General features: G+C 36.7%; 1 protein-coding gene across 8 annotated transcripts in view; it reads right to left on the bottom strand.

Moving 5' to 3' along the window:
* The window catches only part of ADAMTS20 (ADAM metallopeptidase with thrombospondin type 1 motif 20), a 96664-nt gene that overhangs the window by 12496 nt on the left and 57751 nt on the right, over window positions 1–26417 (bottom strand). For all 8 annotated transcript variants that reach the window (XR_010829265.1, XR_010829271.1, XR_010829269.1 and 5 more), the window contains 6 exons: window positions 26041–26148; window positions 24665–24829; window positions 24178–24468; window positions 23698–23859; window positions 22170–22346; window positions 2492–2659 (listed from right to left, as the gene is read on the bottom strand). Coding sequence is in view for 5 of the 8 variants with exons in the window: in XM_066992039.1 (XP_066848140.1) it covers window positions 2492–2659; window positions 22170–22346; window positions 23698–23859; window positions 24178–24468; window positions 24665–24829; window positions 26041–26148 (1071 nt within the window). In the remaining 3 variants the exon portion in view is untranslated. The remainder of the gene's footprint in view (window positions 1–2491; window positions 2660–22169; window positions 22347–23697; window positions 23860–24177; window positions 24469–24664; window positions 24830–26040; window positions 26149–26417) is intronic.

Raw genomic sequence — 26417 nt, forward strand, 5'->3', positions numbered from 1 at the left:
ATACCTAAAGACTCAACCTAATCATAAAGTAGATATTGCTCTATCAGATGTGGCCAAATTGTGGAGACTAGTAATAAATGGCAGCTTGCATTTTATCACCACCATTTTGGAACAGAGCTTGCATCACCTCCTCCTGTAATATCCAAAGTTTCCATGTTTCCCTATAAAAGGTTAAGAGTATGGGTCTTTTAATGAAATCACAGAATTACCAAATGGTTAAAGTTATAACACTAGAGAGCATCTGTTTCTGTACCTTTGTGTATCCTTCAACACTCCTTATCACTCAGGTATGGTCTTTAATGCTTGGGGTATTAACTCATATTCTCTCTTTAAAGTCAGGTGGTTTTTATTCTTGTTTTTCAGTCTGAGTGTAATAGCCTACCAATGTCTTTGATGTGTGAAATTACATGTATCAGTCTTATCAGGATATGTGAATTAGTTCAGTTTCTTAAAGAGAGAGCAAAACACCTATTTAACCATAAGCATAAGAGCATGTTTATGAGTTAACTCTGGAGAACATTCCTGACTTTTGTACAATCTCTGCCTCTAGCCCCTGTTTTAGGCAGCAGCCAGGGCCTTACTGCACCCATTTCATTAGACAGATAAATGTTTAAACTCTCCCTCTCTAGGGTGTTCTGGGTCTGCTAGTAGCAATTATCTGAGACTGATTAGTTTTTTCCATAGTAGGAATTTCTATTGTGATCAGAAATGTTACACTGATTAAGACAGGAGGGTAAAACAAAAAAGTCCCCAAATGAACCACAAAACCAAAACCTGTCTGGAACATTTTGGTTTTCTTTCATACTGGTTGAGCTAAAGCAACATACTACCCATTGACCTCACTTAAAAGGAAAATAAAATGGAAAAGAGCTATTTCACTCTCCGTGAAATTATTCACTGATCTGTATAGCAAGAGAATGACCATTTAGGTTAATTTGCTTGAAAAGAAGATCTGGTTTCTATTTCTTAAATAAATAAATATATATATATATATTTGCATTTAAAAGAAAACAAGGCATCAGCTGGGATCAGCTTTAGAACAGACTTCTAAATGGAAAGTGGCATTTTCCTATATGAGACGGTAGGAAAATATTGAGGGAAATGCAAAATACCGCCATGTGCTGAGCTTAACACGATTTCACAACAGCTGCCTGGTGGAAAAGAACCTGGAGTGCTGGTCAGTATCCTGCTCAACATGAGTCAGCAGTGTGCTCAGATGGCCAAAGGCCAACAGCATCCTGGCTTGCATAAGAAGCAGTGTGGCCAGCAGGGCTAGGGAAGTGATTGTCCTCCTGTACTCTGCTCTGGCGAGGCTGCACCTCGAGTACTGTGTTCAGTTTTGGGCCCCTCGCTACAAGAAGGACATCGAGGCCCTGGAGCGTGTCCAGAGAAGGGCAACGAAGCTGGGGAAGGGCCTGGAGCACAAGTCCTGTGAGGAGCGGCTGAGGGAACTGGGGGTGTTTAGTCTGGAGAAGAGGGGGCTCAGGGGAGGCCTTATTGCTCTCTACAACTACCTCAAAGGATGTTTGTAGCAGGATAGGGGTTGGTCTCTTCTCCATAACAATAAGTGATAGGACAAGAGGAAATGGCATCAAGTTGCACCAAGAGACGTTTAGGTTGGATATTAGGAAAAATTTCTTCATTGTGGAGCATTAGAACAGGCTGCCCAGGGAAGTGGTTGAGTCACCATCACTGGAGGCATTCAGAAGATGTCCTTAGGGACACGGTTTAGTGGTAGAATTGGCAGTGCTAGGTTAACTAGGTTGGACTTGATGATCTTAGAGGTCTTTTCTAACCTAAGTGATTTTATAATTCTAACAAGGTGAGAGATATTTTACAAGATCAAAGTGGGGTGGAGGGATCACGTATTTGTGTCCACAATCCGTTTTTCTTCTCCTTCCCCCCACAAACCTGGCTTTACTTCAATATTCAGACTATGACAGCAATAACAGCAGTACCACTGAATTTGTCACTGTAGGTGAGAAGTAAGCTTCTAAAATTTACTGATATTTTGAATTTTCAAGTCAAGGAAAGTTGCAAGTAACTATTCTGTACAAGGTTCGGATTACCAAATACTTTCAATTTTCAGAGATATTTCTTGTAAATTATTAAAGAAGAAAAGAGAAGAGAAGAGAGAGAGAAGAGAAGAGAAGAGAAGAGAAGAGAAGAGAAGAGAAGAGAAGAGAAGAGAAGAGAAGAGAAGAGAAGAGAAGAGAAGAGAAGAGAAGAGAAGAGAAGAGAAGAGAAGAGAAGAGAAGAGAAGAGAAGAGAAGAGAAGAGGAAAAGAAAAGGAAAAGAAAAGGAAAAGAAAAGGAAAAGAAAAGGAAAAGAAAAGGAAAGAAAAACAATGAACTTCTTACAGATATTCAAATTTGTGATTTGCATGTAAAAACTTGCAGACACATTTTTATTGAAACACTATGTTATGAATATGATATTGCCTTGTACTTTTATAGAAGAGAAGAACATAATTATAGCAGATTTCACATACCTCTTTCCATCTGCTCGCTTTCCAAGCAGGACATCTTCCAGCTCTACAGATTTTGTATGTCCGTGGTTTTTTTAAATGTCTGCAGTTTCCTTCCTCTATTTTAGCTTGGAAGCTATTAAAGCAATGCACATCACGATACTTCAAACCTTTTCCACAGGAAACAGAACACTGAAAAGAGAAGTATATTTCATTACTTCAGTAAGAATCTCAGAGTAATAAGAAAACCAGAAGAATCTGTGGAGGAGCCCCAAATGGACTCTACAGCTTTATGAATAAGCTTCTATATTCTGACATATCTACTGTACGTTTCTGAAATTTCTATGCCATTTCTCTTGTACCTAGCATTATTGATCAGATCCCTATCACACATTGCTCTTTCATTCAAATAGTCACTGATGCATATCTGAGCTCAGTCTACCATGCCAGCTTGACATTATAGTCTCACAATCAGCCTTCTGTTTCTACTAAGCATATTGCTATTTTCATGTAAGCAGTATGCTTACCATGCTTAATATAAGCTTTAAAGAAAGAAAAACGCAAAATCATGGATATGATGTTTCCAACTATTAGGCTATGAACTCAAGCTTGCTCTGACACCTCCTTTCCACGAGCTTTGGGTATCTCACTGTATGTGGCACAGAGGCCAGAGAAGATGTATTAAGTAGACTTTCCAGTTTACAGAGCAGGCCTTGGAGATTTGGCCCTGCCCCTGATCTCCCCTGGCTCTTCTGTTTCTTTCAGAAAATTGCTGCAATATGCCAGGCTAGCTCTAGGACATCTCCAACTCTGACATAAAACCACTGGAGCTGCAGACATATTTTGTGAAGCCCATCCCAACAGTATGCATTTGCCATGAGTAGAGTGCATCTGACAGATCATTCTCTTTTGGAGAATGAGGCATTACTCCGCTCACCTCCTGGGCAGCAGTGAGGTTGGTCTTGAACTCTTCAGACCAGGGCTATCCCTGTCACCTGCAAAGCAGAACTGCAGGTCCCAGGGAACTTTCAGTCAAAGAGTATCTGAAGCATTTATAAATGAGGTGGCAACTCAGCTGGTTTATTTTGGATCGTGAACTTTCTAAAAGCAAGCACTTAAGTCTTTTTCTTTTCTTATTTTTTTTTAATTAACATTTCTGTTTCATGTTATACTAACAAAAAGTTTTGATAAATGGAGACACTTCGTTTTGTGTCTGGAAAGAGAACACATCTACTTTGTTCTACAATTTACCCTGTACTTTTACACTTGGACAAACATTTCCTTTACAATCAGCTACAGAACTGATACTCAACTCAAAATTTAATTTCTACATGGATATGAAAAAAAAAAAAAGAAGATATAAATATTGACTTCATTTCCAAGTACCTAAGATACTTCTCTGCCTTTTATCTTACATTGTTTTCTGTGTCACTAGCATTACACACTACATTACTACATTCAAGCACTTTAAAATACACATAATTTTCTATTTTCGGGAAATGAAGCTCAGAACAGACAGCTTTCTGTACAAAACCAGAAAAAACCTGGCTAGAGATAAGCTTTTAAAATACAGAACAAGCAACTATATCAAATTAGCCTGCTAATACAAAAACATTTTTCACAATAAGAGTAACTTCATCTCATTAAATAGAATCTCAGCTGAAATTCTTGCCCTCGATATAAAGGGATTTGTATATGTTTGTAAACATTGATATGTGTAATATTAAAGGTTTAAACCACCAATGTGTTTAAAACTAAGTCATTGCAGAATAAAGTAATAAATTTCTTTTATCACACAATGCAATGGATAGCATGTTTTTCCTGCAACTATAATTATATTTGCAAAATGCTAAGGGTGCTGATTTGGTGACAACTTGCCTTTTACTTGTGTGCTAGACAATTCCAGTAAATGTTTCTAAATTAAATCTTTTTGCTCTCAAAAGAAACACCTTTCAATTTATCAGGAGGTTGAGGGAGGTGATTCTTCCCCTCTTGTGAGACTCCACCTGGAGTGCTCCTTTCAGCCCTGGGGTCCCCAGCACAAGAAGGACCTGGACCTGTTGGAGTGAGTCCAGAGGAGGGCCACAGTAATGATCACAGAGCTGGAGCATCTCTCCTACAAAGCCAGGCTGAGGGAGTTGGGCTTGTTCAGTCTGGAGAAAAGAAGGCTCCAGGGAGACCTTATAGTGGCCTTCCAATACCTAAAGGGTATATACTGGGTACCTTACAGTACCTACAGGGGGCCTGCAGGAAAGCCGGGGAGGGACTCTTTGTCAGGGAGTGTAGCGATATGACAAGGGGGAATGGCTTTAAACTAAAAGAGGGCAGATTTAGATTAGATATTCAGAAGAAATTCTTTACTGCGTGGGTGGTGAGGCCCTGGCACAGGCTGCCCAGAGAAGCTGTGGATGCCCCATCCCTGGAGGTGCTCAAGGCCAGGCTGGATGGGGCTTTGGGCAGCCTGGGCTGGTGGGAGGTGTCCCTGCCCATGGCAGGGGGGTGGAACTGGGTGGTCCTTAAGGTCCCTTCAAACCCAAACCATTCTGTGATTCTATGATCATTTTAGCTTTCCAGTTAATGCAACTGATGAATCATCTGAAGTTTTCTTTTTTTGTTGCTTTGAGAGACAGTAAGTTTCAGAATTTTGCCAACTCATAGGAGGAAATTATCCACTTTTGAATAATACTTTTTCCAGGGAGCTTTTTCACTTCATGTTAATGTAATGTTATATGTAATAAATTAAAAAGGTGCATTCAACAGGCCAGGATTATGGGAAAAAAATCTGCAAAGTGCAGTAAATCCTTATGGGCAAAGTGTAAGCTTTCCAGAAACACAGGAACAGCATTTCAGTATACAGATCTGGTATCATTTTCTTTCACATATTCGTCAAATTACAGATCTGATCCTGTATTTCCATGTATCTAAACCCCCTGTTTTACAGATCTTACAGTAAAACAGAAACTTCATTATGCAAGAGGTAATTCACTAGTGTTCTGATACTATGGGTTTCAACTTATGAGCTTTTTGAAGTTTTGTTCTTTTTTTTTTATATATTATTTTTAACTGAAAAAGACATGAAGAAATGCTGAAGTTTAAATCATTTAGGTTAATGCATGTTTGTTGTTTCACTGAAGGAATGAAAACATTAGTAAAAAAACAAAAAAACAGCAGACAGTAAGTAGCTGTAAACTTCTGCTTAAATATGATCGTGCAAATTTAAAAACAAGTAAACCACAAAACTAAGTAACTGCAAGCAGCTTTGCTTGAGTCAGGCTCTTGGGGTACTGTGTCTCCTGGAGAAGCTGCTGGCACCTCCAGCACAGGACAGATTCTTATATGCACTGCAGCAAGCATCTCCCACCAGCTCCAGTGAGAGGAAGAGAAACTTAAGTATCTGTGGATCAGATCCTTTGTAACTTCAGTGGGGCTTGGATGAAATTTAGACAACCGATTTCAAGACTATTATCCTTAGTCTTGCATCCACGTCAGCTGCAAAAGCACTTAGGCAGCCCTGAGCCACAGTATAAGACATTAAAAAATTTCTTTGGTAGTAATTCTACAACCATGCACAATCCTTTAACAGACTGACCAGCTCAGTTCTTTACCTCCCCATAAGGATGATCAATATCCTAAAACCAGTTTTTTCTCCCTTTCCACACTGTCAGGCTAAAAAAGAAATTCCTCTTAAGTGTACACTGGTAGCACAGCAGGCACCTTACAAAACACACTGATAGACAATAGTTAATGCAAACAAAGAAAGAGAAATGCTCCCATTTCTTTTTCTTTAATATGTTCAAAAGTAAATGAAGTTCAAAAGTAAATCCTCACTCTGGATGTAGATGATCCTTGGATCATCAATGGAAAATTCAAGAGGGCATATTACTCTGTAGGTACAGTATTCTCCCGAAAGAGGACACATTCTGGATGATAGATAATACATATAAATAGTTCTTAGAAGGATTGTTTCCTCCCCAAAATGCCTGGGCATTGGATGCAGGCAGGCTCAGCTGTGCTCCTTAGTGGACAGTGGCCCACCCTCAGCAAGGCAAATGAAGACTGCTCCTGCCCAACACAGCTTCTCACTGGTGACTCCTGGCCCGGTGGGGGTTGCCTGTCCTCCAGCACAGAGAGTAAATACCAAAGAATTCTCAAATGATGAATCAAAAGCTTTAATCAATATGAAGTAGGGATGAGCGTTCTAGCTTTCTGTAAAGATGGATCATAGCTGTTGCTCAGTTCTTTAAACGAGAAACATAGGTTCTGTGCAAGATCCCAGACTGGGAATCCCAAGCGTCTAGAAGCATCTACAAGCAGCTTACAGTGAGGTGTCCTGCATTGAGCTCCATCGCCATCATCTATGTTTTCCTTAGAGTTGCATATTGCACACACTGACCTAGGGCATCAGTACAAAGCATTGGATTTTCACCTGCACTGGACAAAGGCCTCGCTCTGTGCTCTGGTATCCACTCATGTCCTTTTACTGAATCTAGACTACAGTGCATTCCTTAGGAGGGTGAGTTTTGCCCTCCACAAGCCTGTATGCATATATTTGAAGCTCCTACTACATTACTACACGCTATTTGTGGAATCTGGTCCTCTCGCTGCTTGGTGCCCACTCTGTTCTCTGAGATGCTCTGGTAATGATCTTCCCAAGGCAAAGCTCTCCTGACTGGGAGAAGTATAATGGCACTTAACTCTCTTGCTGCTTGACTTCCTTCTACTCAATAAATTTGCATGTGGTCAACAACAACTTGGTCCTTACAATTCAAGACATCTGTAAAGTGGCTTCATTTGTACCACATTCCACATGATTGGAGGCTCATGGAGAGGACATTTTTTCCATACATTTTCTGTGGATTGCATGTGTAGAAAAAAATCCATAAGAACTTTAAATCTCAAAATAAATATGAACTTTTTTTTTTTTTTTTAAATACTAGTTGAAAAAAACATCCTGTAATCATTTTACACAGAAATTCTAGCACTTGTCTCAACATTGGCTAAAGTAATATTTCCCATATGTCAGGTTCTTTTAAAAACATAAAACTGCAGTAAAAAGCTGGACTTGATTACTATTGTTCAAAGTCATTCCATAACACTGGTAACTAGGATTCATCTGTTTGTTTTTTTCATAGCAGTAAAATTCTACGAGGATCAGCCTGACAGGACTCCTGGTGCCTTCCGCAGCACAGACTGATGCTCAGGCAGGCATGCCATGATCAGGTCCTCCCAAATTAAGGCTCTCTTTGCAGCTGACAGATGTGGTTTCACAAAAACCATACTAAAAAAAACTTTTTTGATGCTTTTACTATTGGTATTATTTCATTTCAAGGTTGAAGACTTTGGATTATTTGGTGGATTTCATTCTAAATTTTCTTAACCTTTTCTTTTAAGGGAGCATTTTGTGTAGCTTAGCTGGAGCTTACCGGGCTTCGAGAGACTGAAGAACAAACCAGTAAATGGGAAGCATATAACAGGGTCTCTTTGTATTCATATTAGCCATAAAGAGACTTAACACAAAAATGTGACCAAAAGCAGTGCTTTGACACTAAACATGATAACAAATATTACAAATGTTAGAAAGTGTGGGTTTTTATCTTCTTTTTCTTTCCTTTTTTTTTCTTTTTCTATTTTTTTTCCTTTTTTTTTTTTTTTTCCTTTTTGGCAGGCACTTCTATGACTGGACAGGAAGAATTTAAAACATGACAAAGATAACAGATCAGAAAAATTCCAGTCCTATAGGGTTAAACACAGTAGTTGCTTGAGTTGTCTGACAAACCGCATTTTGATGATCTCTGGTTGGCCCAAGAGTCTGTTTGGGCTCTTTTAAAATTATATTAGAGGTAGACTGGGACCACTATTGCACAAGACACTCATAAAACATGCCTTTGAGCACTACTCAGTTGTGAGTTGTTTCAACACTTCCTTTGCTGTATTAGAATTAGCTCTTCCTGTGCCTGCCTCCTCTCTACTAGCTGCATCTCCCCAGAGGTCCGTGTGACGCTTGAGCATGAAACAGGTATAAATGAAAGCCTTCAGAGGAAAGCCTTCACAAAGCTGTCATTCCCTTTACATTTGTAGACTAGTGTTAAGAAGTAACACAGACTCTGAGAAGGGGTCCTACTGAATTCTTGGATTCAGAATCAGGAACTTTTCACTAAAACGAGCACATATGCTTGTGCCATTAGCTCAAGCAATCAGAAAGGACCATGCCTACAAAAGAACAAATAATCCACCACTCTCAGAAAGTGGATTGAATTCCAAGAGGCATGTGTATTATTTATTTTTACATGTAGATTTAGACATATGCTAACTACAGAAGTTGCACTAAAGACATTGTCACCTCATTGAGCACAGCTTCATTTGAAAAGTTGTGTTATATCAGACTTCTCATGTTGAGAAAATGTTTTGTTTTGATTAAACTAAGTCCTCCTTGCAGCTGTGGTCTGTAGATCTGCCCTACCACAGTTTTAAAAAGCTAGTTGCCTTTGCAACTAGAGAAATGAAAGGGGTTGAAACTGGGCTCAGAAGGACTGGCTGCATAACAGGGTAGGAACCAGACACACAGCAACTTCCTATCATCCATACTTTGGTTTCCATGGTATGTGTCATGGACATGAACACCAGTGGACTCCAAACCGAATCCAGTGTGGGAGTACAGGACTCTGGAGGGTATGACCACAGTATGGCCTAACAGGTAACTCTGAATATGATGGCTGAGAACAGAGAAAGACAGCAGCAGTTTTTTTGAGGTCATCTAACCTGTCCACAGTCCATGGCCACATCCTTTCTGACAGGATTAAGTGCTCTTTGCTCCATGGAAAGGCAACCTTTGTCTGTCTCTTTTTAAGATGATAATTTTGTTTCAACTTGAATCTGAAAGATAACAGAAAAATGCCCAGTTTCTGAATAATTGCTTCTTAGGCATGTTGAATCGTATCACAGAACCCCAGACTGGCTGAGGCTGGCAGGCCCTCAGGAGCCCACCTGCCCCAGCCCCTGCCCAAACAGGGACACCCAGAGCAGGCTGCCCAGGACCACGTCCAGGGGGCTTTTGAAGAACTACAAGGAAGACGACTCCACAACCACTCTGGGTAACCTGTGCTAATGCTCTGTCACACTCACAGTAAAGGGCATGCTTCCTGAGGTTCAGAGGAAATCTGTGTTCCAGTCTGTGCCCATTGCCTCTTGTCCTGGCACTGGGCACCAGTGAAAAGAGCCTGGATCTGTCTTCTTTGTACCCTCCCTTCAGGTATTTATGGACATTGATGAGATTTCCCCTGAGCCTCCTCTCCTCCAGGGTAAGCAGCCCCAGCTCTCTCAGACTTCCTCACAGGAGAAGTGCTCCACACCCTCAAAGATCTTCATGGCCTATGTTGGACCCTCCCCACTATGTCCATGTCTATTGTCTCTCTTGTACTGGGGGGAGGGAGGATCGAACTGGACACAGGTGCAGCCTCACCAACACTAAGTAGAGTAAATAAGTATTTAGGAGGTAGATATAAATGAGAAACTAAGTATATACACATATATATGTGGATATGTGGAAAAACAAGAGATGAAGAAGGAATAAAGAAGGGCATTCTAGGGTTGATGTAGAGAGCAGGAAGCTAAAACTGCTATGAGAGGATCTGTAAGGCACCTACTAGGATTGTGTGTGTTAATATATCCTTACAAATAAAGACATCCCAATTAAATAACAAAACAACTAGAAAAACACAAACCAAACCTTTTTCAGTATATTAAAGCCAGTCTCATCAGGACAGATGCTGAAGGGAAGTTGATTTCTTGTCTGCACAAGTCCAATTCTACTGATGGTATTACAGAGGCATTTTAGACAGTATTTAGAATTGCCACCATGTGGTCTGAATTTCTTTGTCTTGTGCAACTGGCTGTAGTGTTAATGAGGGATACCTCTCACCAAAACAGCAATCTGCCTAGATGGCAGATGAACAACCATACTCTGTGCAGCTGTTGGAAAAATCAAAACCAGAACTCTTGAAATTCCACTTAATGATCACCCACAGAATTTCATTTATTTATTCTAGTTAGATTTGTGAGTAAGTTTTTTAACTTGGCCTATGTCTCTGGCATCTCATCAAAGCACTGCCCATTACCTCAAGCTCAGCACAACCAAATCAGAAAACCAGGTCCATCTACAAAGGCCCCGCCATCTCTTTCCTGCTCAGGATGAACACCACCATTTTGTCCATCACTGCCTAAAGCCTGGCATCATTTCTGAGGCCAACTACAGAGCATTTGAAAAATAAGTTCAGCTCCCCACCTACCAGGTCCTATTCAGCAGGGTTTCACTGTGCCTTTTATTCCCAATTTGTCTACATACATCTCGTAATGAGACTGTAAGCTTTTCCAGTCAGCAACCTTGTCTTTGTTTTACCTAGATACCACGTACAATTAAACCCTCCAATAGGATCTTAGTTAGTACAATAACACAAGAAAAACAGAACAGACAAAACAGCTGCCACTTTGTCTTAGGAACTACAGGATTTGGCTTTTATTCTACCTATACCTTTAGATCCTGTTGGGTACTCACTTATACCCAAGTCTTTTTTAAGGGAATACTCAGATAATAATTCAGTGTTCAAAGTAGTACATTCCACAGGTGCTACTCCAGGTGCCTTCAGTAAAGAAAAAGAAATCAGAAACTTTTTTCTGTAAAGGACTGATCATACTTTACATATTGCATAACTACTCATCCGGCATTTTCAAATTACATTTTGTCTCTAAAAATGTAAGATGTATTAAGAAATAATTAGTTTAGAATTTATAGAGGACAATTCTACTGTAGAGATTTAGTAAGTGATGTAAGCACATTTAGATTGGCTTTTAAAATGCAATTCCCTAGCTTTCCAAGGAGTTTGCCAGTGCTCACAAAGTTCTTCATCCTAAGCTACTAAAAACACCTGTCACATCTGAACAGGAGGAGACAGAATACTCCTTGCTTTGCTGTTTGTTCTGGAGACTGCTTCTTAAATAAATAAATAAATTGTATAGTTACAGTCAGAGTACCAGTATGTGAGAATGTGCACAGTAGAATCACACACGTTCAGATATGAACTGTCATCATCTGAATCTTTTGGGTGACATTGTTCTGAACAGATGTTTCTCCCCATGCAAGGAGTACAAGATTTTGTTTCTAGACAAAGTCTGATCCATTTTCTTTCAAAAGAAAGATATGTCTGATCTGGAGGTGACTCCAGTATGCGGTTGCTACAAGGAATGTGAAGATTCCTGATGCCAGGTAAAAATCTCAAGCCTGAGGAGGACTAATGAAACAGCAGCCTCTCATATAAGTTCAATGTAGAGCCTAAAAAACCATAATCATGTGATTTGAAAGGGAAAATCTAGGCACAGGTAATATTCAAGTCTCAGTTTCATAACAATAAACCAAAGTTCACTCCAATTTTGGACAAGTCAACATGGCTTATATTGTGGAGGCTACCATCTTCCCATTTTCCATAAGAGTATAATCAAGGCACTGGAGAACAACTGTGTTGTACTCTGCGTTGTGGAAAAGCCAGTTCACAGAGACTATGGGGATTTTAGTGTGTTGATGGAAGGTTGTGTGGCACAGTGGAAGAGGATAAGAGGAAAGGAAGATGAACAAAGCAGTGGCAAAAATGGGCTACAAGAGGAAAATGTCTCACAGAAAATAAGACCACTGTCATACTTCAGAGATCTCAAACATGAATAGTTGAGTCAAAGTCCCAAATTGTATTCAGATGCCGTGACTTGTCATCCAGATATTATTTTCTTCCAGGTTTCAGCTCTCCTGGAAGACAAGCTCACTATTATACACAACAGTAACCTAAAGGACACCCAGCGGCAGACATGCTAGCACCAATATATGACAACACCAGTGAGATGCAAAAACAAGCCTTGTGCTAACTGAAGATATTTTCTGTTGCTATTAACATATGTTTGATATTTTTGAAAATTTAAAAATAAAAGTCACTATTTCACAAGTGGATGATTAATGTGATCGCCTTCAACAGTAATGACACGTCACATTTGGTAACTCATTTAACACTTCCTTTATGGGTTCTATTTCATCTTCTCTCTATTACAGTAAAAATTCAATTGTATAGTTACTCTTCCTGCCTTACTTGCTCTTGATTTGAGTCCATTGCATCTGGTTGCCACCTGAGAATCAGAAAAACAATGGGTATTTCTGTCTCCTTTCAGCAGCCATTTGGCAGGCTCTGCTACCTCATGTGCAGGTCTGGATAGGCCTTACATGTCACTGAAGGGTCTGCATATACTTCTGCTAAGAACTTCACCATCACCCCTCATTCAAGCAACATTATCACTGTAATTAATCAGAACATATATTAAAACAATGAGAATTATGATCAGCTTATTTATTTGCTGGGGGGAAGCAAAGAGGGTGGGGAAGAGAACTGACAAACAGCATTGCCCATTAAGCATTCCTGCAACAGCGTATCTGGTACATGTACCTAACTTTTATCACCTTTCAGTTGATGATATATACAATGGAGACAGATGGCTGAGGCTAACCAACAAGTAAAAACAAAAGAACAGTGGAAAATTAAAAACCAAAACCAGACAATTCTGCCTTACCTCTCCTTCTGAAATCAATGGCAAACAGGAACAGAGACAGAACCTCACTAGGTCTTTCTGAAAAATCTTAATCTATGGGTATAAATTTGTGGCAAATTTACAAGACTGAACAGCAATTCTGTTCTCTGCCTTCTTTGAGATAACTCCCAGAAAATATTTAGTGCAGGCATGTTCAACATTGCACCATTGCAGATGGAAAATTTCTGGTGTGGCTAGACTTCAACAAGTCTTATTCTTTCTTTTTTCCACAAGAATGTAACAAAAGTTACCCCTTTAAGCAACTAGATGAAGGCAGCAGCACTGGAGACAAATTGTAAGTAAAGTGCAAGTATCATGAAAGAAGGGAGGCAGAAATGGAGATAGGAGATATGGTGAGAGCAAAAGAAACACCATTTTTTTTTTTCTTTTTTGTTTCCAATCAAAGGATAAATTCCCAGACGTATTTTCCAAAGGGAGAACAACAGATGTACCTGTGTCCATCCAGCAGTTGTGCTCACAAACCTCCACAAAACAATAAAACAAAAAACAACCACCAACCACCAAAACAAAAACAACAATAAAACCCAAACTGATCCATTATTACTTCCAACAACAGGACAATTTAACAGTGCATCACAGGGAGTCTGGATATAGCCTTCTGCCTCTTATGAAGCTTGGGAAGACTGAACAAAGGCATGGGAATGACATGATCTGCATTCTCACTGAAAAGTAATGTTTGCCCCTTGAGAGTGATATATAGATTTTCACAGTAAAAGATGGACTATATTTTTAATATGATAGAGGATCTCTGGTGTGGGAGCCACATTTTCACAGAGTGATTGCACAGATAAAATGATTTGTTTCTATACTTTTCACAATTTAAAACTTCATTTTATGGATTCTCCTTTTTTACATTAAGACATAGGGTCTTTTCAACCTACAAACTACAGAAATAATGACATAATGAAGTCTTACTATAGCAGACGAATTACTTTAAGCTGAATTTGCAAAAAGGTAAACATGATCAGAAGGGAACATTGGATCCCACTAACTGCAGTCTCTGGTTTATCATTTTCAATAATGTTAGCTGCAGCAAAACAGTAGATCAGAAATTAAAGCAATACCAAATACATATGGATTTTTTCTGTCTGTCGGTTCTACAAAATCTACCACTTCACTTTTTTTCATTTATTTATTTTAATTTAAACTTTGAAAAAAAAAAAAGGAAACAGAGCAATATATACTGCAATGATACAGTATTGTCACAATTTGTTTAAACTTTCTAGAAGCATGCAAAAATATAACTCTTTCTAAAGAATGTCATTAAATATCAGCTAAAGAATTAAGAAAAATAACACATTATTTTAAATATTAACTGGGCAAAAATAGATGTTTATAAGGATATTTTAGAACATAAGAAATACAACATTTTACCCACCTTTGCATGTTGTCTTCCAGTTTATTTTCAACCTAAGCCATTCTTCTGTATATTTTCAATTACTTACAGACCGATCTTTTCAACATTACTCAGTTATGTGCATAAATGTGAGCATATACCCAAGCTTCTGAAGGACTGCAACAGCAGGAAATCTAATCCTGCTCTCAATGAAGTGCAAAGGCCATAGCTAGATTCATGCTAGCACATACACTGATCAATATAGCATTAGTGGAGCAGGCTATCTCCCACGATAACTTGTTTTCACAGAAAGGACTAGGAACTCTCCTAATAGGGAGCTATGGAACATCTTGTTCTCTTCCTAACAGATGCCAGGTAACCAAAATGTGTAGTAACCTCCATAAATTTTAGACAATGCTAACACTTCAATCTATGTTTAGTAATTTTTAAATTTGGATTTCAAAAACGCTTTGGGGCAATGTTTATGAGCATGGACTGGAATTTTCAGAACTGCCCCACATAGCTGCCACAGGCAGCTCAGAATGTTTTATTTTTTTTATGGATCTGGCCACACAGAATCCAGAGGTTTCTCTGAAAATTCATATACTACAAAAAGAAATAAATATATGAGTAGCTTTACACTCACTTTCAGTGAATGGCTATATATATTTAGGAATGGCGTTAAAGATCACCAAGATCACCCTTTTTTTCCCCTCTCATGATATTCTTTTTTTTACTTTGACTGTGTTCCCCTCTTACTTGTCCTCTTCATACATGAAAGGTCTGAAAGTTATGTAAAAGTGTTTTAGGAATGTGAGAAAATGTTCTCTCTTTGAGATTATATGAGTTGAGCATTGTGTTATGATCCTCAGTTTTCTATGCCTTTTGTCACTGACTACGTGGGAGCAGGACTGGGCTGTAAAATGACAGCTCCAGCAAAAGGCATTAAATGACATGTATCATAGGAGATCAGAAGTCATCAGCCTATTTCGGTCTAATTGAGCAATGGCATCAATTGCTGATTTTATCAGAAACAAGTTTGTTTTATTCTTGTTGTTCAAGTATAAGATCCTTTACAAATTCTATGGAACAGCAACCTTTAATCTTTTACAGAGGGAAATTTTAAAGGTGCTTACTCCATGAAAACAATGTCATTAAAATATCATAAGAAGTTCAGTGCAACACAAAGATTATTCGATGCTAAAAAAGCACTTTCAGCAAAAGTAGTTAATTCCTTTCTTTTTTCTTTTTTTTTTTTTTCCTAAGGACTTTAAACATCAGCATTCGTTAATAAAAGACACATTAAGTATAAGCACAAAGCCACACAACATGCATCAAAAAGAAGGGTTAAAATGCAACTGTATTTCACAGACACAAGTCACAGTCATTAAATTAAATTATCAGACATACATTATAACTTATTTATTATTTCAAGCTATACAGGTAACATAGCACCAAAATGGAGAAATGTGCTCTAAAGTTGATGAACAGTACACATAAATATTTGCTTTTGAATTTTGAAAACAAATATTTTCTTTCATTTTTATCAGAATTACCCTAAATGAAATCCACTGTCCCAAGCCTGTTTCATGACATTATTTGGGTAGTGACATATGTTATCAGTTATCTCTGAAAAGGCACTCCCCATTTCCAGAATTTTTAAAAATGAATAGCATATGCTAACATTAAGATTTCAGCCAGTGGGATATTAAATAAACATGCTGTACTGGTAATGAGGTATTCTGAAGTTCGACATTAGGCAGCAGCAGAAGTAGAGGTATAAGACTGAAGCTGGTTTTGAAAACCAAGTTCACGGATCCTGAATTCCCTTTTAATATAAAAGATTATCTTTAAAGATATAAATACTTTTTACACATTAGAAAAAATGAATGAAGGCACTTATCATACACAGCATTTTTTTTTTTTTTGCATTAAAATGAAAACAAATAAATATTTACTTATGCATGTTTAGGCTGTTTCTGCTCCTGCAGAGATTGATAGGATGCCTGGCAATAACATCACTGGAAAGGAACTGGGATGTCAATTTAAAAAAAATAATTTATATTCTTAAAAGTAATAATAGACTTCTTCCACTACTGCAAAGACAGAATTAAACAGAAATTCTTCTGAAGCAAATAACTCAAGAGAAAACTGAAAAACTAGAAGAACAGCTACTTTGAAGACTATTACAGTATGTGTCTGAAGGGCAGTTCATAAGAATTTCAGACACTTAAAGCTAACTTAGAAGTTGAGCTGATCCACTCTTTTTATGCCTAAATTTATATGAAATCACAAATAATACTTTCAAGATTATGTAAAAACTATAAGAGTAAGGAAAAAATCCTTATTTTATCAACAGTTCACACAAACACAATATAATCATTTTCTGTAAGGGTCAAACGTTACCTGTAACACTGACCATAAAGACACAGCACAACCAGATTTATATTGTTCTGAAAGAACTCTGAAAACAACAACAACCTAATATTCCTAAACTGTTTTTTTTTTTGTTTTGTTTTGTTTTTTTTTCCCCCGGGACTTTTTCAATGTAATTTGAACTGTTAGTGAAACACTTGTTTGTGACACTCAATTTCTTAACTAAAAACAAAGAATAATTGAGCTGACTAGCTTGTTGTCAGTGTTTCGTTATTTTAATAGTTTGAACAGGTGTGAAAGCACTCTGCAAAAGCAATATTCCTAGGAAAGTTTTGTTTATCCACTTTTAATTTAAGGTCCCTTTAATTACAGAAAATATTTTTTAAAACTTTAAATAAGAAAATAATCCTCCAATTACAATTTGACTGCACAACTGGTATATGGCAAAGTTTCAGGACAAATTGTTCAAACAAGTCATCAGTTACTGAACAGCAGAAGGAAGAGTAAAACAAAAAGTATGTTCACATTACACATTTTGCTTGGGTACCAGGTCAGTGCTTTGGCACCAGAAATCTCTTAACTTGCTACTGCGTCAAACTCTTTCCCAGCCAAGTACTGCACTTCACCTGGCAGGTGAACAGCTTCCAGTTTACAGACAGCTTACAGCTGGGGAGTCCTTAAACCTGCTGTAACAGGCACCTTCTGCAGCAGAGTGGGTCAATCTATCAGCTACCAGTCAGCACTTTCTATGTCCTTAGTCTCGGAAAACTAGAGTGTGATAAATACGTCAATTACTGGATTCATAAGAAAATTACATTTAATATTATTGTGTACTATATGCTAAAAATAGTATTTTTTTTCTCTAGTATACCTACTTTACATTACTGGTATCCACAAAAGCTTTAGAAGACCATGTGCACCGTAGGTTTGGTGTATCTAAGCATAACCATTGAACTGATTAACTGTTGATTCGATTATATTCCCACATAACTTTTTGTCAGGTAAGAGACAATAGTTTGGCTAAGAGTACTAAAGCATGTAGATATGGGAGATGCTGTTCAATGAAATGAAATGAAATGAAATGAAGTAAAATAAAGTAAAGTAAAGTAAAATAAAATAACCATATTCTTGAACTAAGTAAAGTCACATTATCCTAAAGCACTTCTAGGAGAAATTTGTTAAATCTAGTCACTACAGTTCAGTTTTAAAATGTTATGGTATCTTGGTAAATTTGTTATACTCTCCCTTTTCATGCTTGGGGTAAAAAATAACTTATTGACATTAAGGTCAGAAAAACTGACCCACTACGATGAAAATTAATACAAAATCCCTCAAGTCTTACCGCATGGACTAAAACCAAAAACCCAACAATGCACTGTGGAAAGTAGGAAGGAATACAATAAAAATCTGTATTAGAACAAAGTACTCTCAGCCAGCTGTCAGAATGCTATGGAATTTTTCTTGACATTATATAACGTGACATATGGTTTCCATACTTTGTAGCTTGTAATTTATTCATTATTTCGTGTAGTTTTGGATCATTGCCTCAATCCCTTCACCAATGAAACCAGAGTAGCCTAAAAGAAAAATACCCAAGACACACAGGCCAGATTTACTGGTGGTGCAACTCCATTAAAGTAAGCAAAGAATGTATTTACCTGAAGTAAATAATAACTTATAAACTCATTATAGATATGTACACATCAAAATATATATGTATCATAATTTTCATGGATCAAAAATGAGGTAGTGTACTGAGATACAAACCAATCAGGCTAAAACATTATCTTAAAACATTTGAACTCAGGAATGTTCATACAATATTTTATCAACCTCATTTACATTAGGAGTTGACACCAATGTTCTTTACAAACAAGGCAATCATCCAAAGTCCCTCAGGATGCAGGGACGGTGTAAACACACTCCATTTTTTCTGGAATTTGATACAAAGGCTGAACAAAAGAAGAGCAGAATTCAGTTCCTGCTAAAAAATAACAGGGCAGAAAAAGTAAGCTAAAGATAAAAAGATCATTGCCAGAGTCTCTCAGTGACCTCCAGGTCAAATGAATTCAACTTACAAGCAAAAGGCTGTGTTTCTTAGCCATCTGTAAAACTGCAGAGTGCTTCTCTGGCTTGGATAGCATGAATATGAAAATTCTGGACTGAATAAAGTTTCGGGAATTCAAACAATCAAAGTTTCTGAATCCGATTAAAATTAATTAGATAATGACTCATTAATTTAGACTTCAGCCATAAGTAATTTACTACTTCTCTCATGCTGTACTGTTAATGGTAGTTCACAACTCTAAAAATATCCGTACAAAGTATCAGCCTAGAATATCAAGATGAAGAACCAAAAACATTTTTACTGCTGATTTTTGGAACAGACCTGAACTAACTGAACTAACATTCTTTTCCACATGGTAGTAAATTTTCTTGCGTCTGAGTTAGAGCTATCCCTAAGTATAAGCAAGCTTATTATCCTAAAATAGAAGTACCCAGCTTGCACTGAAGGGGGAAAGATACTGTACATTAACGTGCTGCAAACCTCACCTTGTCGTTCTGTATCTGCTCTAACCAGCAGCCTTTGTAAGATTTATTACATCAATAGTATGGAATTAGTTAATCAATAATTAGCTAATTATCTGAAGTGGTCAGAAGCTGCTTCTTTTGAAATACAAGGTAGTCACACAAATTTATGCATCTGGGATCATTATTTCTATTGCACAATTTTAATTCTCAATATTTACTGTTAAAAAAGCCCTACAATAAATGGTTTACAAGTCTGTACTGGACATAGTAAAAGCCTTTCTGTCCAGAGCAGACATTGGAAATGCTCTTGCCTGACTCCCTTATCTTCGCATGATATGATTAAACTCAGATAAGGAAATGGGTACTGAAGTCAGCTTCAGAAGACAGATTAAACATTATTTTGAAGAGTTTATTCTGAGTCATTTTAATCAGTTTCCTTTCCTTTGCAGAACTGGACAAGCTCAAGCAGCCAGGCATTACAAATCCCTAGATGCCAGCTCATCGTGGTCTGAAGCAATTCAAAGACTAACAAAGGTCAAATACCTGGTACTTCCCCACGTAATTGATTAGATTTCAAGAGAGAACAGTGGACAGCTACTGCAGTGCACATGGCCAACTTTCAGTGATTTGAACCTTAAACTTCTTCAAAAGTCTAACCAAAATTCATCATTAAAATGATCAGTGTAATTTTAGTTACGTTCTAAACAGAAGGCAAGCACCATCGGAGGTTCGCACTTCCACATAAAAGACACTGAAAACTGATTAACGAGAACAGTCTTTCAATGTTGTGGCTCAGGTTCTGCACTCTAAGGATTCTGGATTAGTCTTTGCTAATATTGAGCTTTTTGTGAATCCATTTCTGCTTGAACACAAAAATCAAAAGGAAACTATCAGGCTTTGTAAAAGCTGAAATAATCAGTAAGCTAAAGCTTTTAGTTCAGTCATGGTTTAGACAAAACTACATCTAAATGCACAGCATTTATGTTAATGTACCATTAAGAGCACCCTATATGAGAGCACACTGTACTCCAGGAAGGCATGGGACAGGCAGAGCCATCATCTAAGGCCAGACTGTCACATAGCTGGTCAGCCACCCATAGGTGAAGACTAAACAGAGCCAGTTGTGCTAAGGTACATCAGTGTTTATGTGACTAAAGCTTCTACTACTTTATAGTAGTTGTCCTCAATGAAGAAAGTTTGTTCTATTTAAACAGCGACAAAAATTAACTGAAGGTTGTGTGTTGGCAGTGTTCAGACTAGCTAAACTACTGAAAAGTGACACCGTATTTAGTATGTGAGCCTACTTTTATTTCCTGAACCTACTTGGTTGGTTTCTGCTCAACACCACGTCACAGATGAAATTTCTCATGAAATTAAAGTTATTACTGAATACCTGCAGAACTTGCAATCGCATATAAAACAGAAGCCACAAACTCTCTCCTTGGTAAGATTCCATTCTAAACTTAGTTTTTGAAAGATTACATTGGCTTTAACTGTGATATAAAACAATCAGAAAATCTTTGCAAAGCTAAGCCATATATGCCACTTACAACACATTGCAATAACTTATAGGTAAGCTATTAATGCAAAGGCAACGATGTGCCATATGCCCTGTTTGCCTCCTCAGCACCTGAAGTAATATATTAATAAAGTATTAGTAAGTCACCACTAATTTTTTGAATAACGGCTAAAGATGAAACTCTTGTGTCTGTTAAACACAAACCCAAAACTGTTTGCACAGTGGAAGAAAGATAACTGTGGTAAATTATTAATTCAAACATTCATTTTAAAATGTATTTGCAATAAATTAGATTATATAAACTAATCAATTTTTTAAAGCTGAAATTGGATAATATTTTTTTAATGTCTCCATGATAATTCAAAGAACCAAATTATATATATATTTTAAATAAGTGTACGGAACTGCTATCCTAGTCCGTCTCCCAGTGATGTTAATGACAGGTTTTGAACTGATTTCTAACGGAACCAGAACTGGATCCAACCTCCTTTGATTGCCATTAATCTCTTTAAAATTGAGCACAATAACTAATAAATATTGTTGTCAAATTCATAGCTTGGGAAATATAATGTACTCTCTATTGTAGAGTATACTATGATTACTTCTCCATGTTAATTATCTGCTAGTGGCAATTTTAAAGATTAATGGTAATTACTGTGGTCATTTTTATACATTAATAGACAGTGACATATAGACAAAAACATATTATAGTTACATACATAATTATACACAGACAACTTTAATTAGTCACTGTTTTAAAACCACAAATATAAACCTTTATACACAAATGTACACGTAATATGGAGTAATATGTTGTTTGATGACAGAGTGTAATATACATGTGTGAGATAGCTTATATTTAAATATTCTATTAGTGAAAAGTTATGCGCTAGAAAGCCTTTTTTGATTTTTTTTTTACAAATATAAATATGTAGATAATGCTACAGTATAAATTACAGCATATACTTTTAAATTAAAACACAGATCAAATCATAATCCTTCAAAATAGAACAACCTAATAGGCATCACTATTAGCTATAATGATTTCTGGTAAATTTCAGAATATTCTCTATGATGTTTTACAGAGCACAATACTGTTCCCACTGAAATAAATGGCTATTTCCCATTTAATTCAATGACAGCAGGAGCAATTGCTTAATAAAAATACAGCAACTATATTTCCACATGCATTATTATTTCACTGTTATCAAATAAAATAATAATATAATTTTTAAAAGGCAAGGGGAAATAGAGTGACAGAAAGAACAAAGAGCGAAAAATATTAGTGAATGCTATCGTACCGATTTCCATGGTCCCCGATGCCATGAAACATCACCAGGGCAAGAATGCACATTACATTGTGCCATATTAGGTGGCTTGTCTAGAATTTCACAGTTTTGATCACCCAACATTTGGCCAGTAGGAAGCTGACAAATCACCAGTCTTGTCTTTATTCCATCTCCACACGTTTGAGTACACTAAAACATAAAATTTTATAGACAGATTTTTTGTTAAGGGTCATCAAAAACTATTGATGTAAAGCAATATAGCAATAATCGATGCATGTTACTATCTACCATGTCTACTTTCATGTTCCCTGGGTGCTCAACTCAAGAATAAGAACTTACACTCTAATTTCATATAATAAGAAAATTATTCTCTCACCAAAACATTTACAAAGCTACATTTTTATAATTTACCAAACTATAAAAAATACAAAAAGTTTCAGTTACAGAAAATCTACTCTTTCAAGGAAAAATAGCTATTTGTGAGAATAAACATGAAAAAACATGACACTGAGACTGGACTTGAGAACAAAACAACTAGATTTGACCAAAATAGAAAATAAATAAATACATAAAAATTCACCCAATTTTTCTTCTTTTCTCAAATCTAGATATTGATGTATCAAGAGTAAGAGAAGAGGGTAGGAACCGTAAGAGGTTATAGCAGAATGAATGTCAGACAAAACATTTCTAACTCCTTCTGTAGCGTTTGATCAGGAACGCACGGTCAAAAATGACAATACATAGAATGGAGAAACCGTTCTTTGCCCAACAACGTATAACATTGCATTAAAACATTCTAACCCTGGCACACTTTTTAGATGCACCATCTTATCTTCATACCTTTCATCTGTTACAACAATCAAGGGAGGGGGAAGTTCTTTTATGTTGTTGTTGGTTGTTTTTTTTTTTTTTTTTTGGCGGGGGGGGTGGGGGGTGGGAGGGTTGGGTTTTTTTTTCATTTTTTCATACACATAATAAGTATACCTGCTTGCAGGTATTCCAGTCAGCGCCTATGGAATTTGAAGTAAAAGCCTTTCTTTTAAGCTTCTTGTGCTCACTTTTTTTTTCTGAGGCTAGCTATTACATTGTGGTTTTTCCTCATATAGTTCATCTTTTTATAAAGGAAAATAATTCTGTCTGTTTAAAGATTCAATATACTACTACAACATTCAATTATAAGCTTTTACAGCAAGTACTTAATGACTTAATGGATTGAGAAATACCAGCCATGTGTTAATAAAACTAGAATTTCTGAAGTTATCACTATAGTATTTTTTAAAAATACAATAATGTATTTCCAATTATTTTGTACACCTTTAGCATCACACAATACCTACATCTTTTAGATGTATATTTACACTACCCATAGTTATGCTAGACTTCTGTATTTTATCAAAGAACAAATTTTAGATAAACAGGTTGAAACTCATTATTTTTAAATAAGTAAAAAAAATGTTTTCATTCACATTCAAATTATTATATCTAAGCTATATCTAAGCTTAGTAAATAACGTTTCCACTTGAAAGTGAAATGATCTTACTTCTCCCCAGTTCCCATAGTTCCATCGTGGGCAGGGTCCAGAATCACAGTGTCTTGACTCTGGAGGTTTTGTTGCCTCGTCACAGTAACTAGCGCTTCTTCCTTCCTCGTCTTGACATACTACAACCCGACGGTGAAATCCACCTGCACAAGTACTAGAGCACTACCAAAACATGTAAAGATATATATCACCATTGCGTAATCAGAAAAATGTATAACGTTGGTTACAACTTAAAAAAAATAAAAAATGTTAACATTCCAAACTGGAAATTTGCAAATAAAAATTACCATGTTGAAGTATTTTAAAGTTGAAATTGCACAAAAATTATGTTTCAGATCAAATGTATTTTTCATAATAGTACTTTTTTAAAAAATAAATGTATTTTTCTTTTGACCAAACCCGTACTGCAATAACGTTTCTAGAAATGTTTACACAAAAGTGAGATAACAAATTAATATATATATTAAAAAAAAATCTTACTGCTCCCCAGGGTCCAGTTCTCCATTGATATCCTCCTACAGAAGGATGGTTCCACTGGTTTGTATTGTCTTGCGGATGGTGTATTGGAAGATAACCTATTTCTGGAAAATTACTTGGACGGTCATGTATTCTTGGAGTATGATGATAAACTGGTGGACATGGTGGCATGTTACATTCTCGTTCTTTAGAGGGACGGCCTTCAGGATCACAGTAATTCTCGTTGATTTGTTGATGATAGTTGACACAGATAACTTGTCTTGTTACTGTTCCACTATCACACGTAACTGTACACTGACCAAAAATTAACCCAATATTTGTGATAGAACATTGGTAACTAATAACCAAAGACATTTCTACTTACTTTTGACAATAAGAAACATATACTTCACTGTTTCAAAGGATGCAAATTCAATAATACATGTACAGAATATGAAGTCCCAATTTCTAACTAGAAACATGAAAAAAAAACACTCCAAGCAATACTTACAGGGGACCAGTTTCCAACTTGCCACTCTCCACATGGGCTAAAGCAACTTGAAACTTCAGCTGGTCGTGGTAAATGAGCACAGAAAGATTCATCTGCTATTCCTCCATGAGCATCTCTACAGCTTACATAGCGAGCACGATCACCTTTCCCACAGGATGCAGAGCACTGTCAGAGAACAATCCATTTTCACCACACTTTATGAGGCCAAAAAAAGATCATGCAAGCATCAAAAATGCTAACACAGCTTCGTATCAGCTTAACTTTAGAATTAAACACTGAGAAACAGATTTTATCTCAAATCAATATACAAGTATAGAGCCATGCACTCAAGAAGGAAAGCAAAATTTTGCTGGATGTTGTAGGCCTTAAGAATTCCTGTTGGCTTGGAACTAAAGTGCATAGCCTTCATTCTTGGAAAGTAATTCAGCATATCTAACAGGTAGCATTTCAACTATAATATGGAACCATACACAGACACATTAGAGAGCAGAACCAGAACCAGACACATTAGAGAGCAACTTCCAGAACATTTTAGTTATTTCACAGTGATGCAATATTTACATCAACTGATAATAATAAAAAATGATATTCACAATTCATTTGCCATTTTAGTTCATATCAGCATATTAAATTGAGCCCCTTCTGATGCTATTATAGATGAACAGTTGCAGGGGGATTTAGTAAACAGCTTCTGAGTAGCCCCAGTCTATGCACTCTTTACTACTATTTTGTTAAAACAGTTTGTGCAAAGATAAAAATGCTATATTCTTGATTAAGAACCTCAAGGGATTAACAAACACCTATATTTTTACAGATGATTCTAAATTTTCATATCTCTGTCAAATAAAACTAATTTTCATTAGTATGAAAATCAAAAATCAAACACTGATTAAATAGAGTTTGTGTATAAATTAGTTTGTTGTGTAACACTTATTTTACGAGTTGTATGAAATTGGATCTTTAAAGACCCAAACTATTTAATATTGCTATTCACATACAAGATTTAAATCATATTTTATGAAAATGAAAGATGTTCTCCATGTTCAGACAATGATCAAAACTGTTTTGAAACACACTTCCTCGAACACTCTCAATCATATCAAAGCTGTTCTACTCAGAACTCCCATCCCCCAAATCCTTTTTTTTTTCTTTTACTTTCCCTAGCTAGATTTGAAACACACAGAATTTGCTGGGAGTGTCTATCTCCTTCTAAAGAAACAGGTTCTTAAAAAAAAAAAAAAAAAAAAGAGAATTTCTTTAAAGATCGTCTCAAGGAGATTTCAGTCTGAAAGATATACTAATGACGCCTTTATGGAAAAATGGGTGACAGAAGGGAAGACTGCTCTGGCAGCTGTGATCACTTTTACATTACATACCGGAGTCCATGATCCATATCTCCATTGGGTCACCTTCCCCACATGGATTAGAGGAAGCGACGTAGTCCATAATTTTGTAGTTTCTGGACAAGCGGGCAATTCACATTCCTGTGGGGGTGATTAATAAATAAATAAATAAACAAACAAACAAAGCTTTCAAAGTATGAGATTTGGAAAAAACAAATATAAAGCAGATGGCTCATACAAACAGATAGATGCTACTATTCCAATAAGTCAGCATTAATTAAATAGTAAATGTCATCTTTTACTTTCCTCTGGCATTATAATCAAAGCTTTTTATTAAATTGTTTTATTTCAAATTGAGAGGCAAAGACTATTTAATGTTAACGCTGTATGAGTTATGATAACTGGTAATA

This window comes from Anser cygnoides, chromosome 1 (genome assembly GCF_040182565.1).
Source record: "Anser cygnoides isolate HZ-2024a breed goose chromosome 1, Taihu_goose_T2T_genome, whole genome shotgun sequence".
Classification (NCBI taxonomy): Eukaryota; Metazoa; Chordata; class Aves; order Anseriformes; family Anatidae; genus Anser; species Anser cygnoides.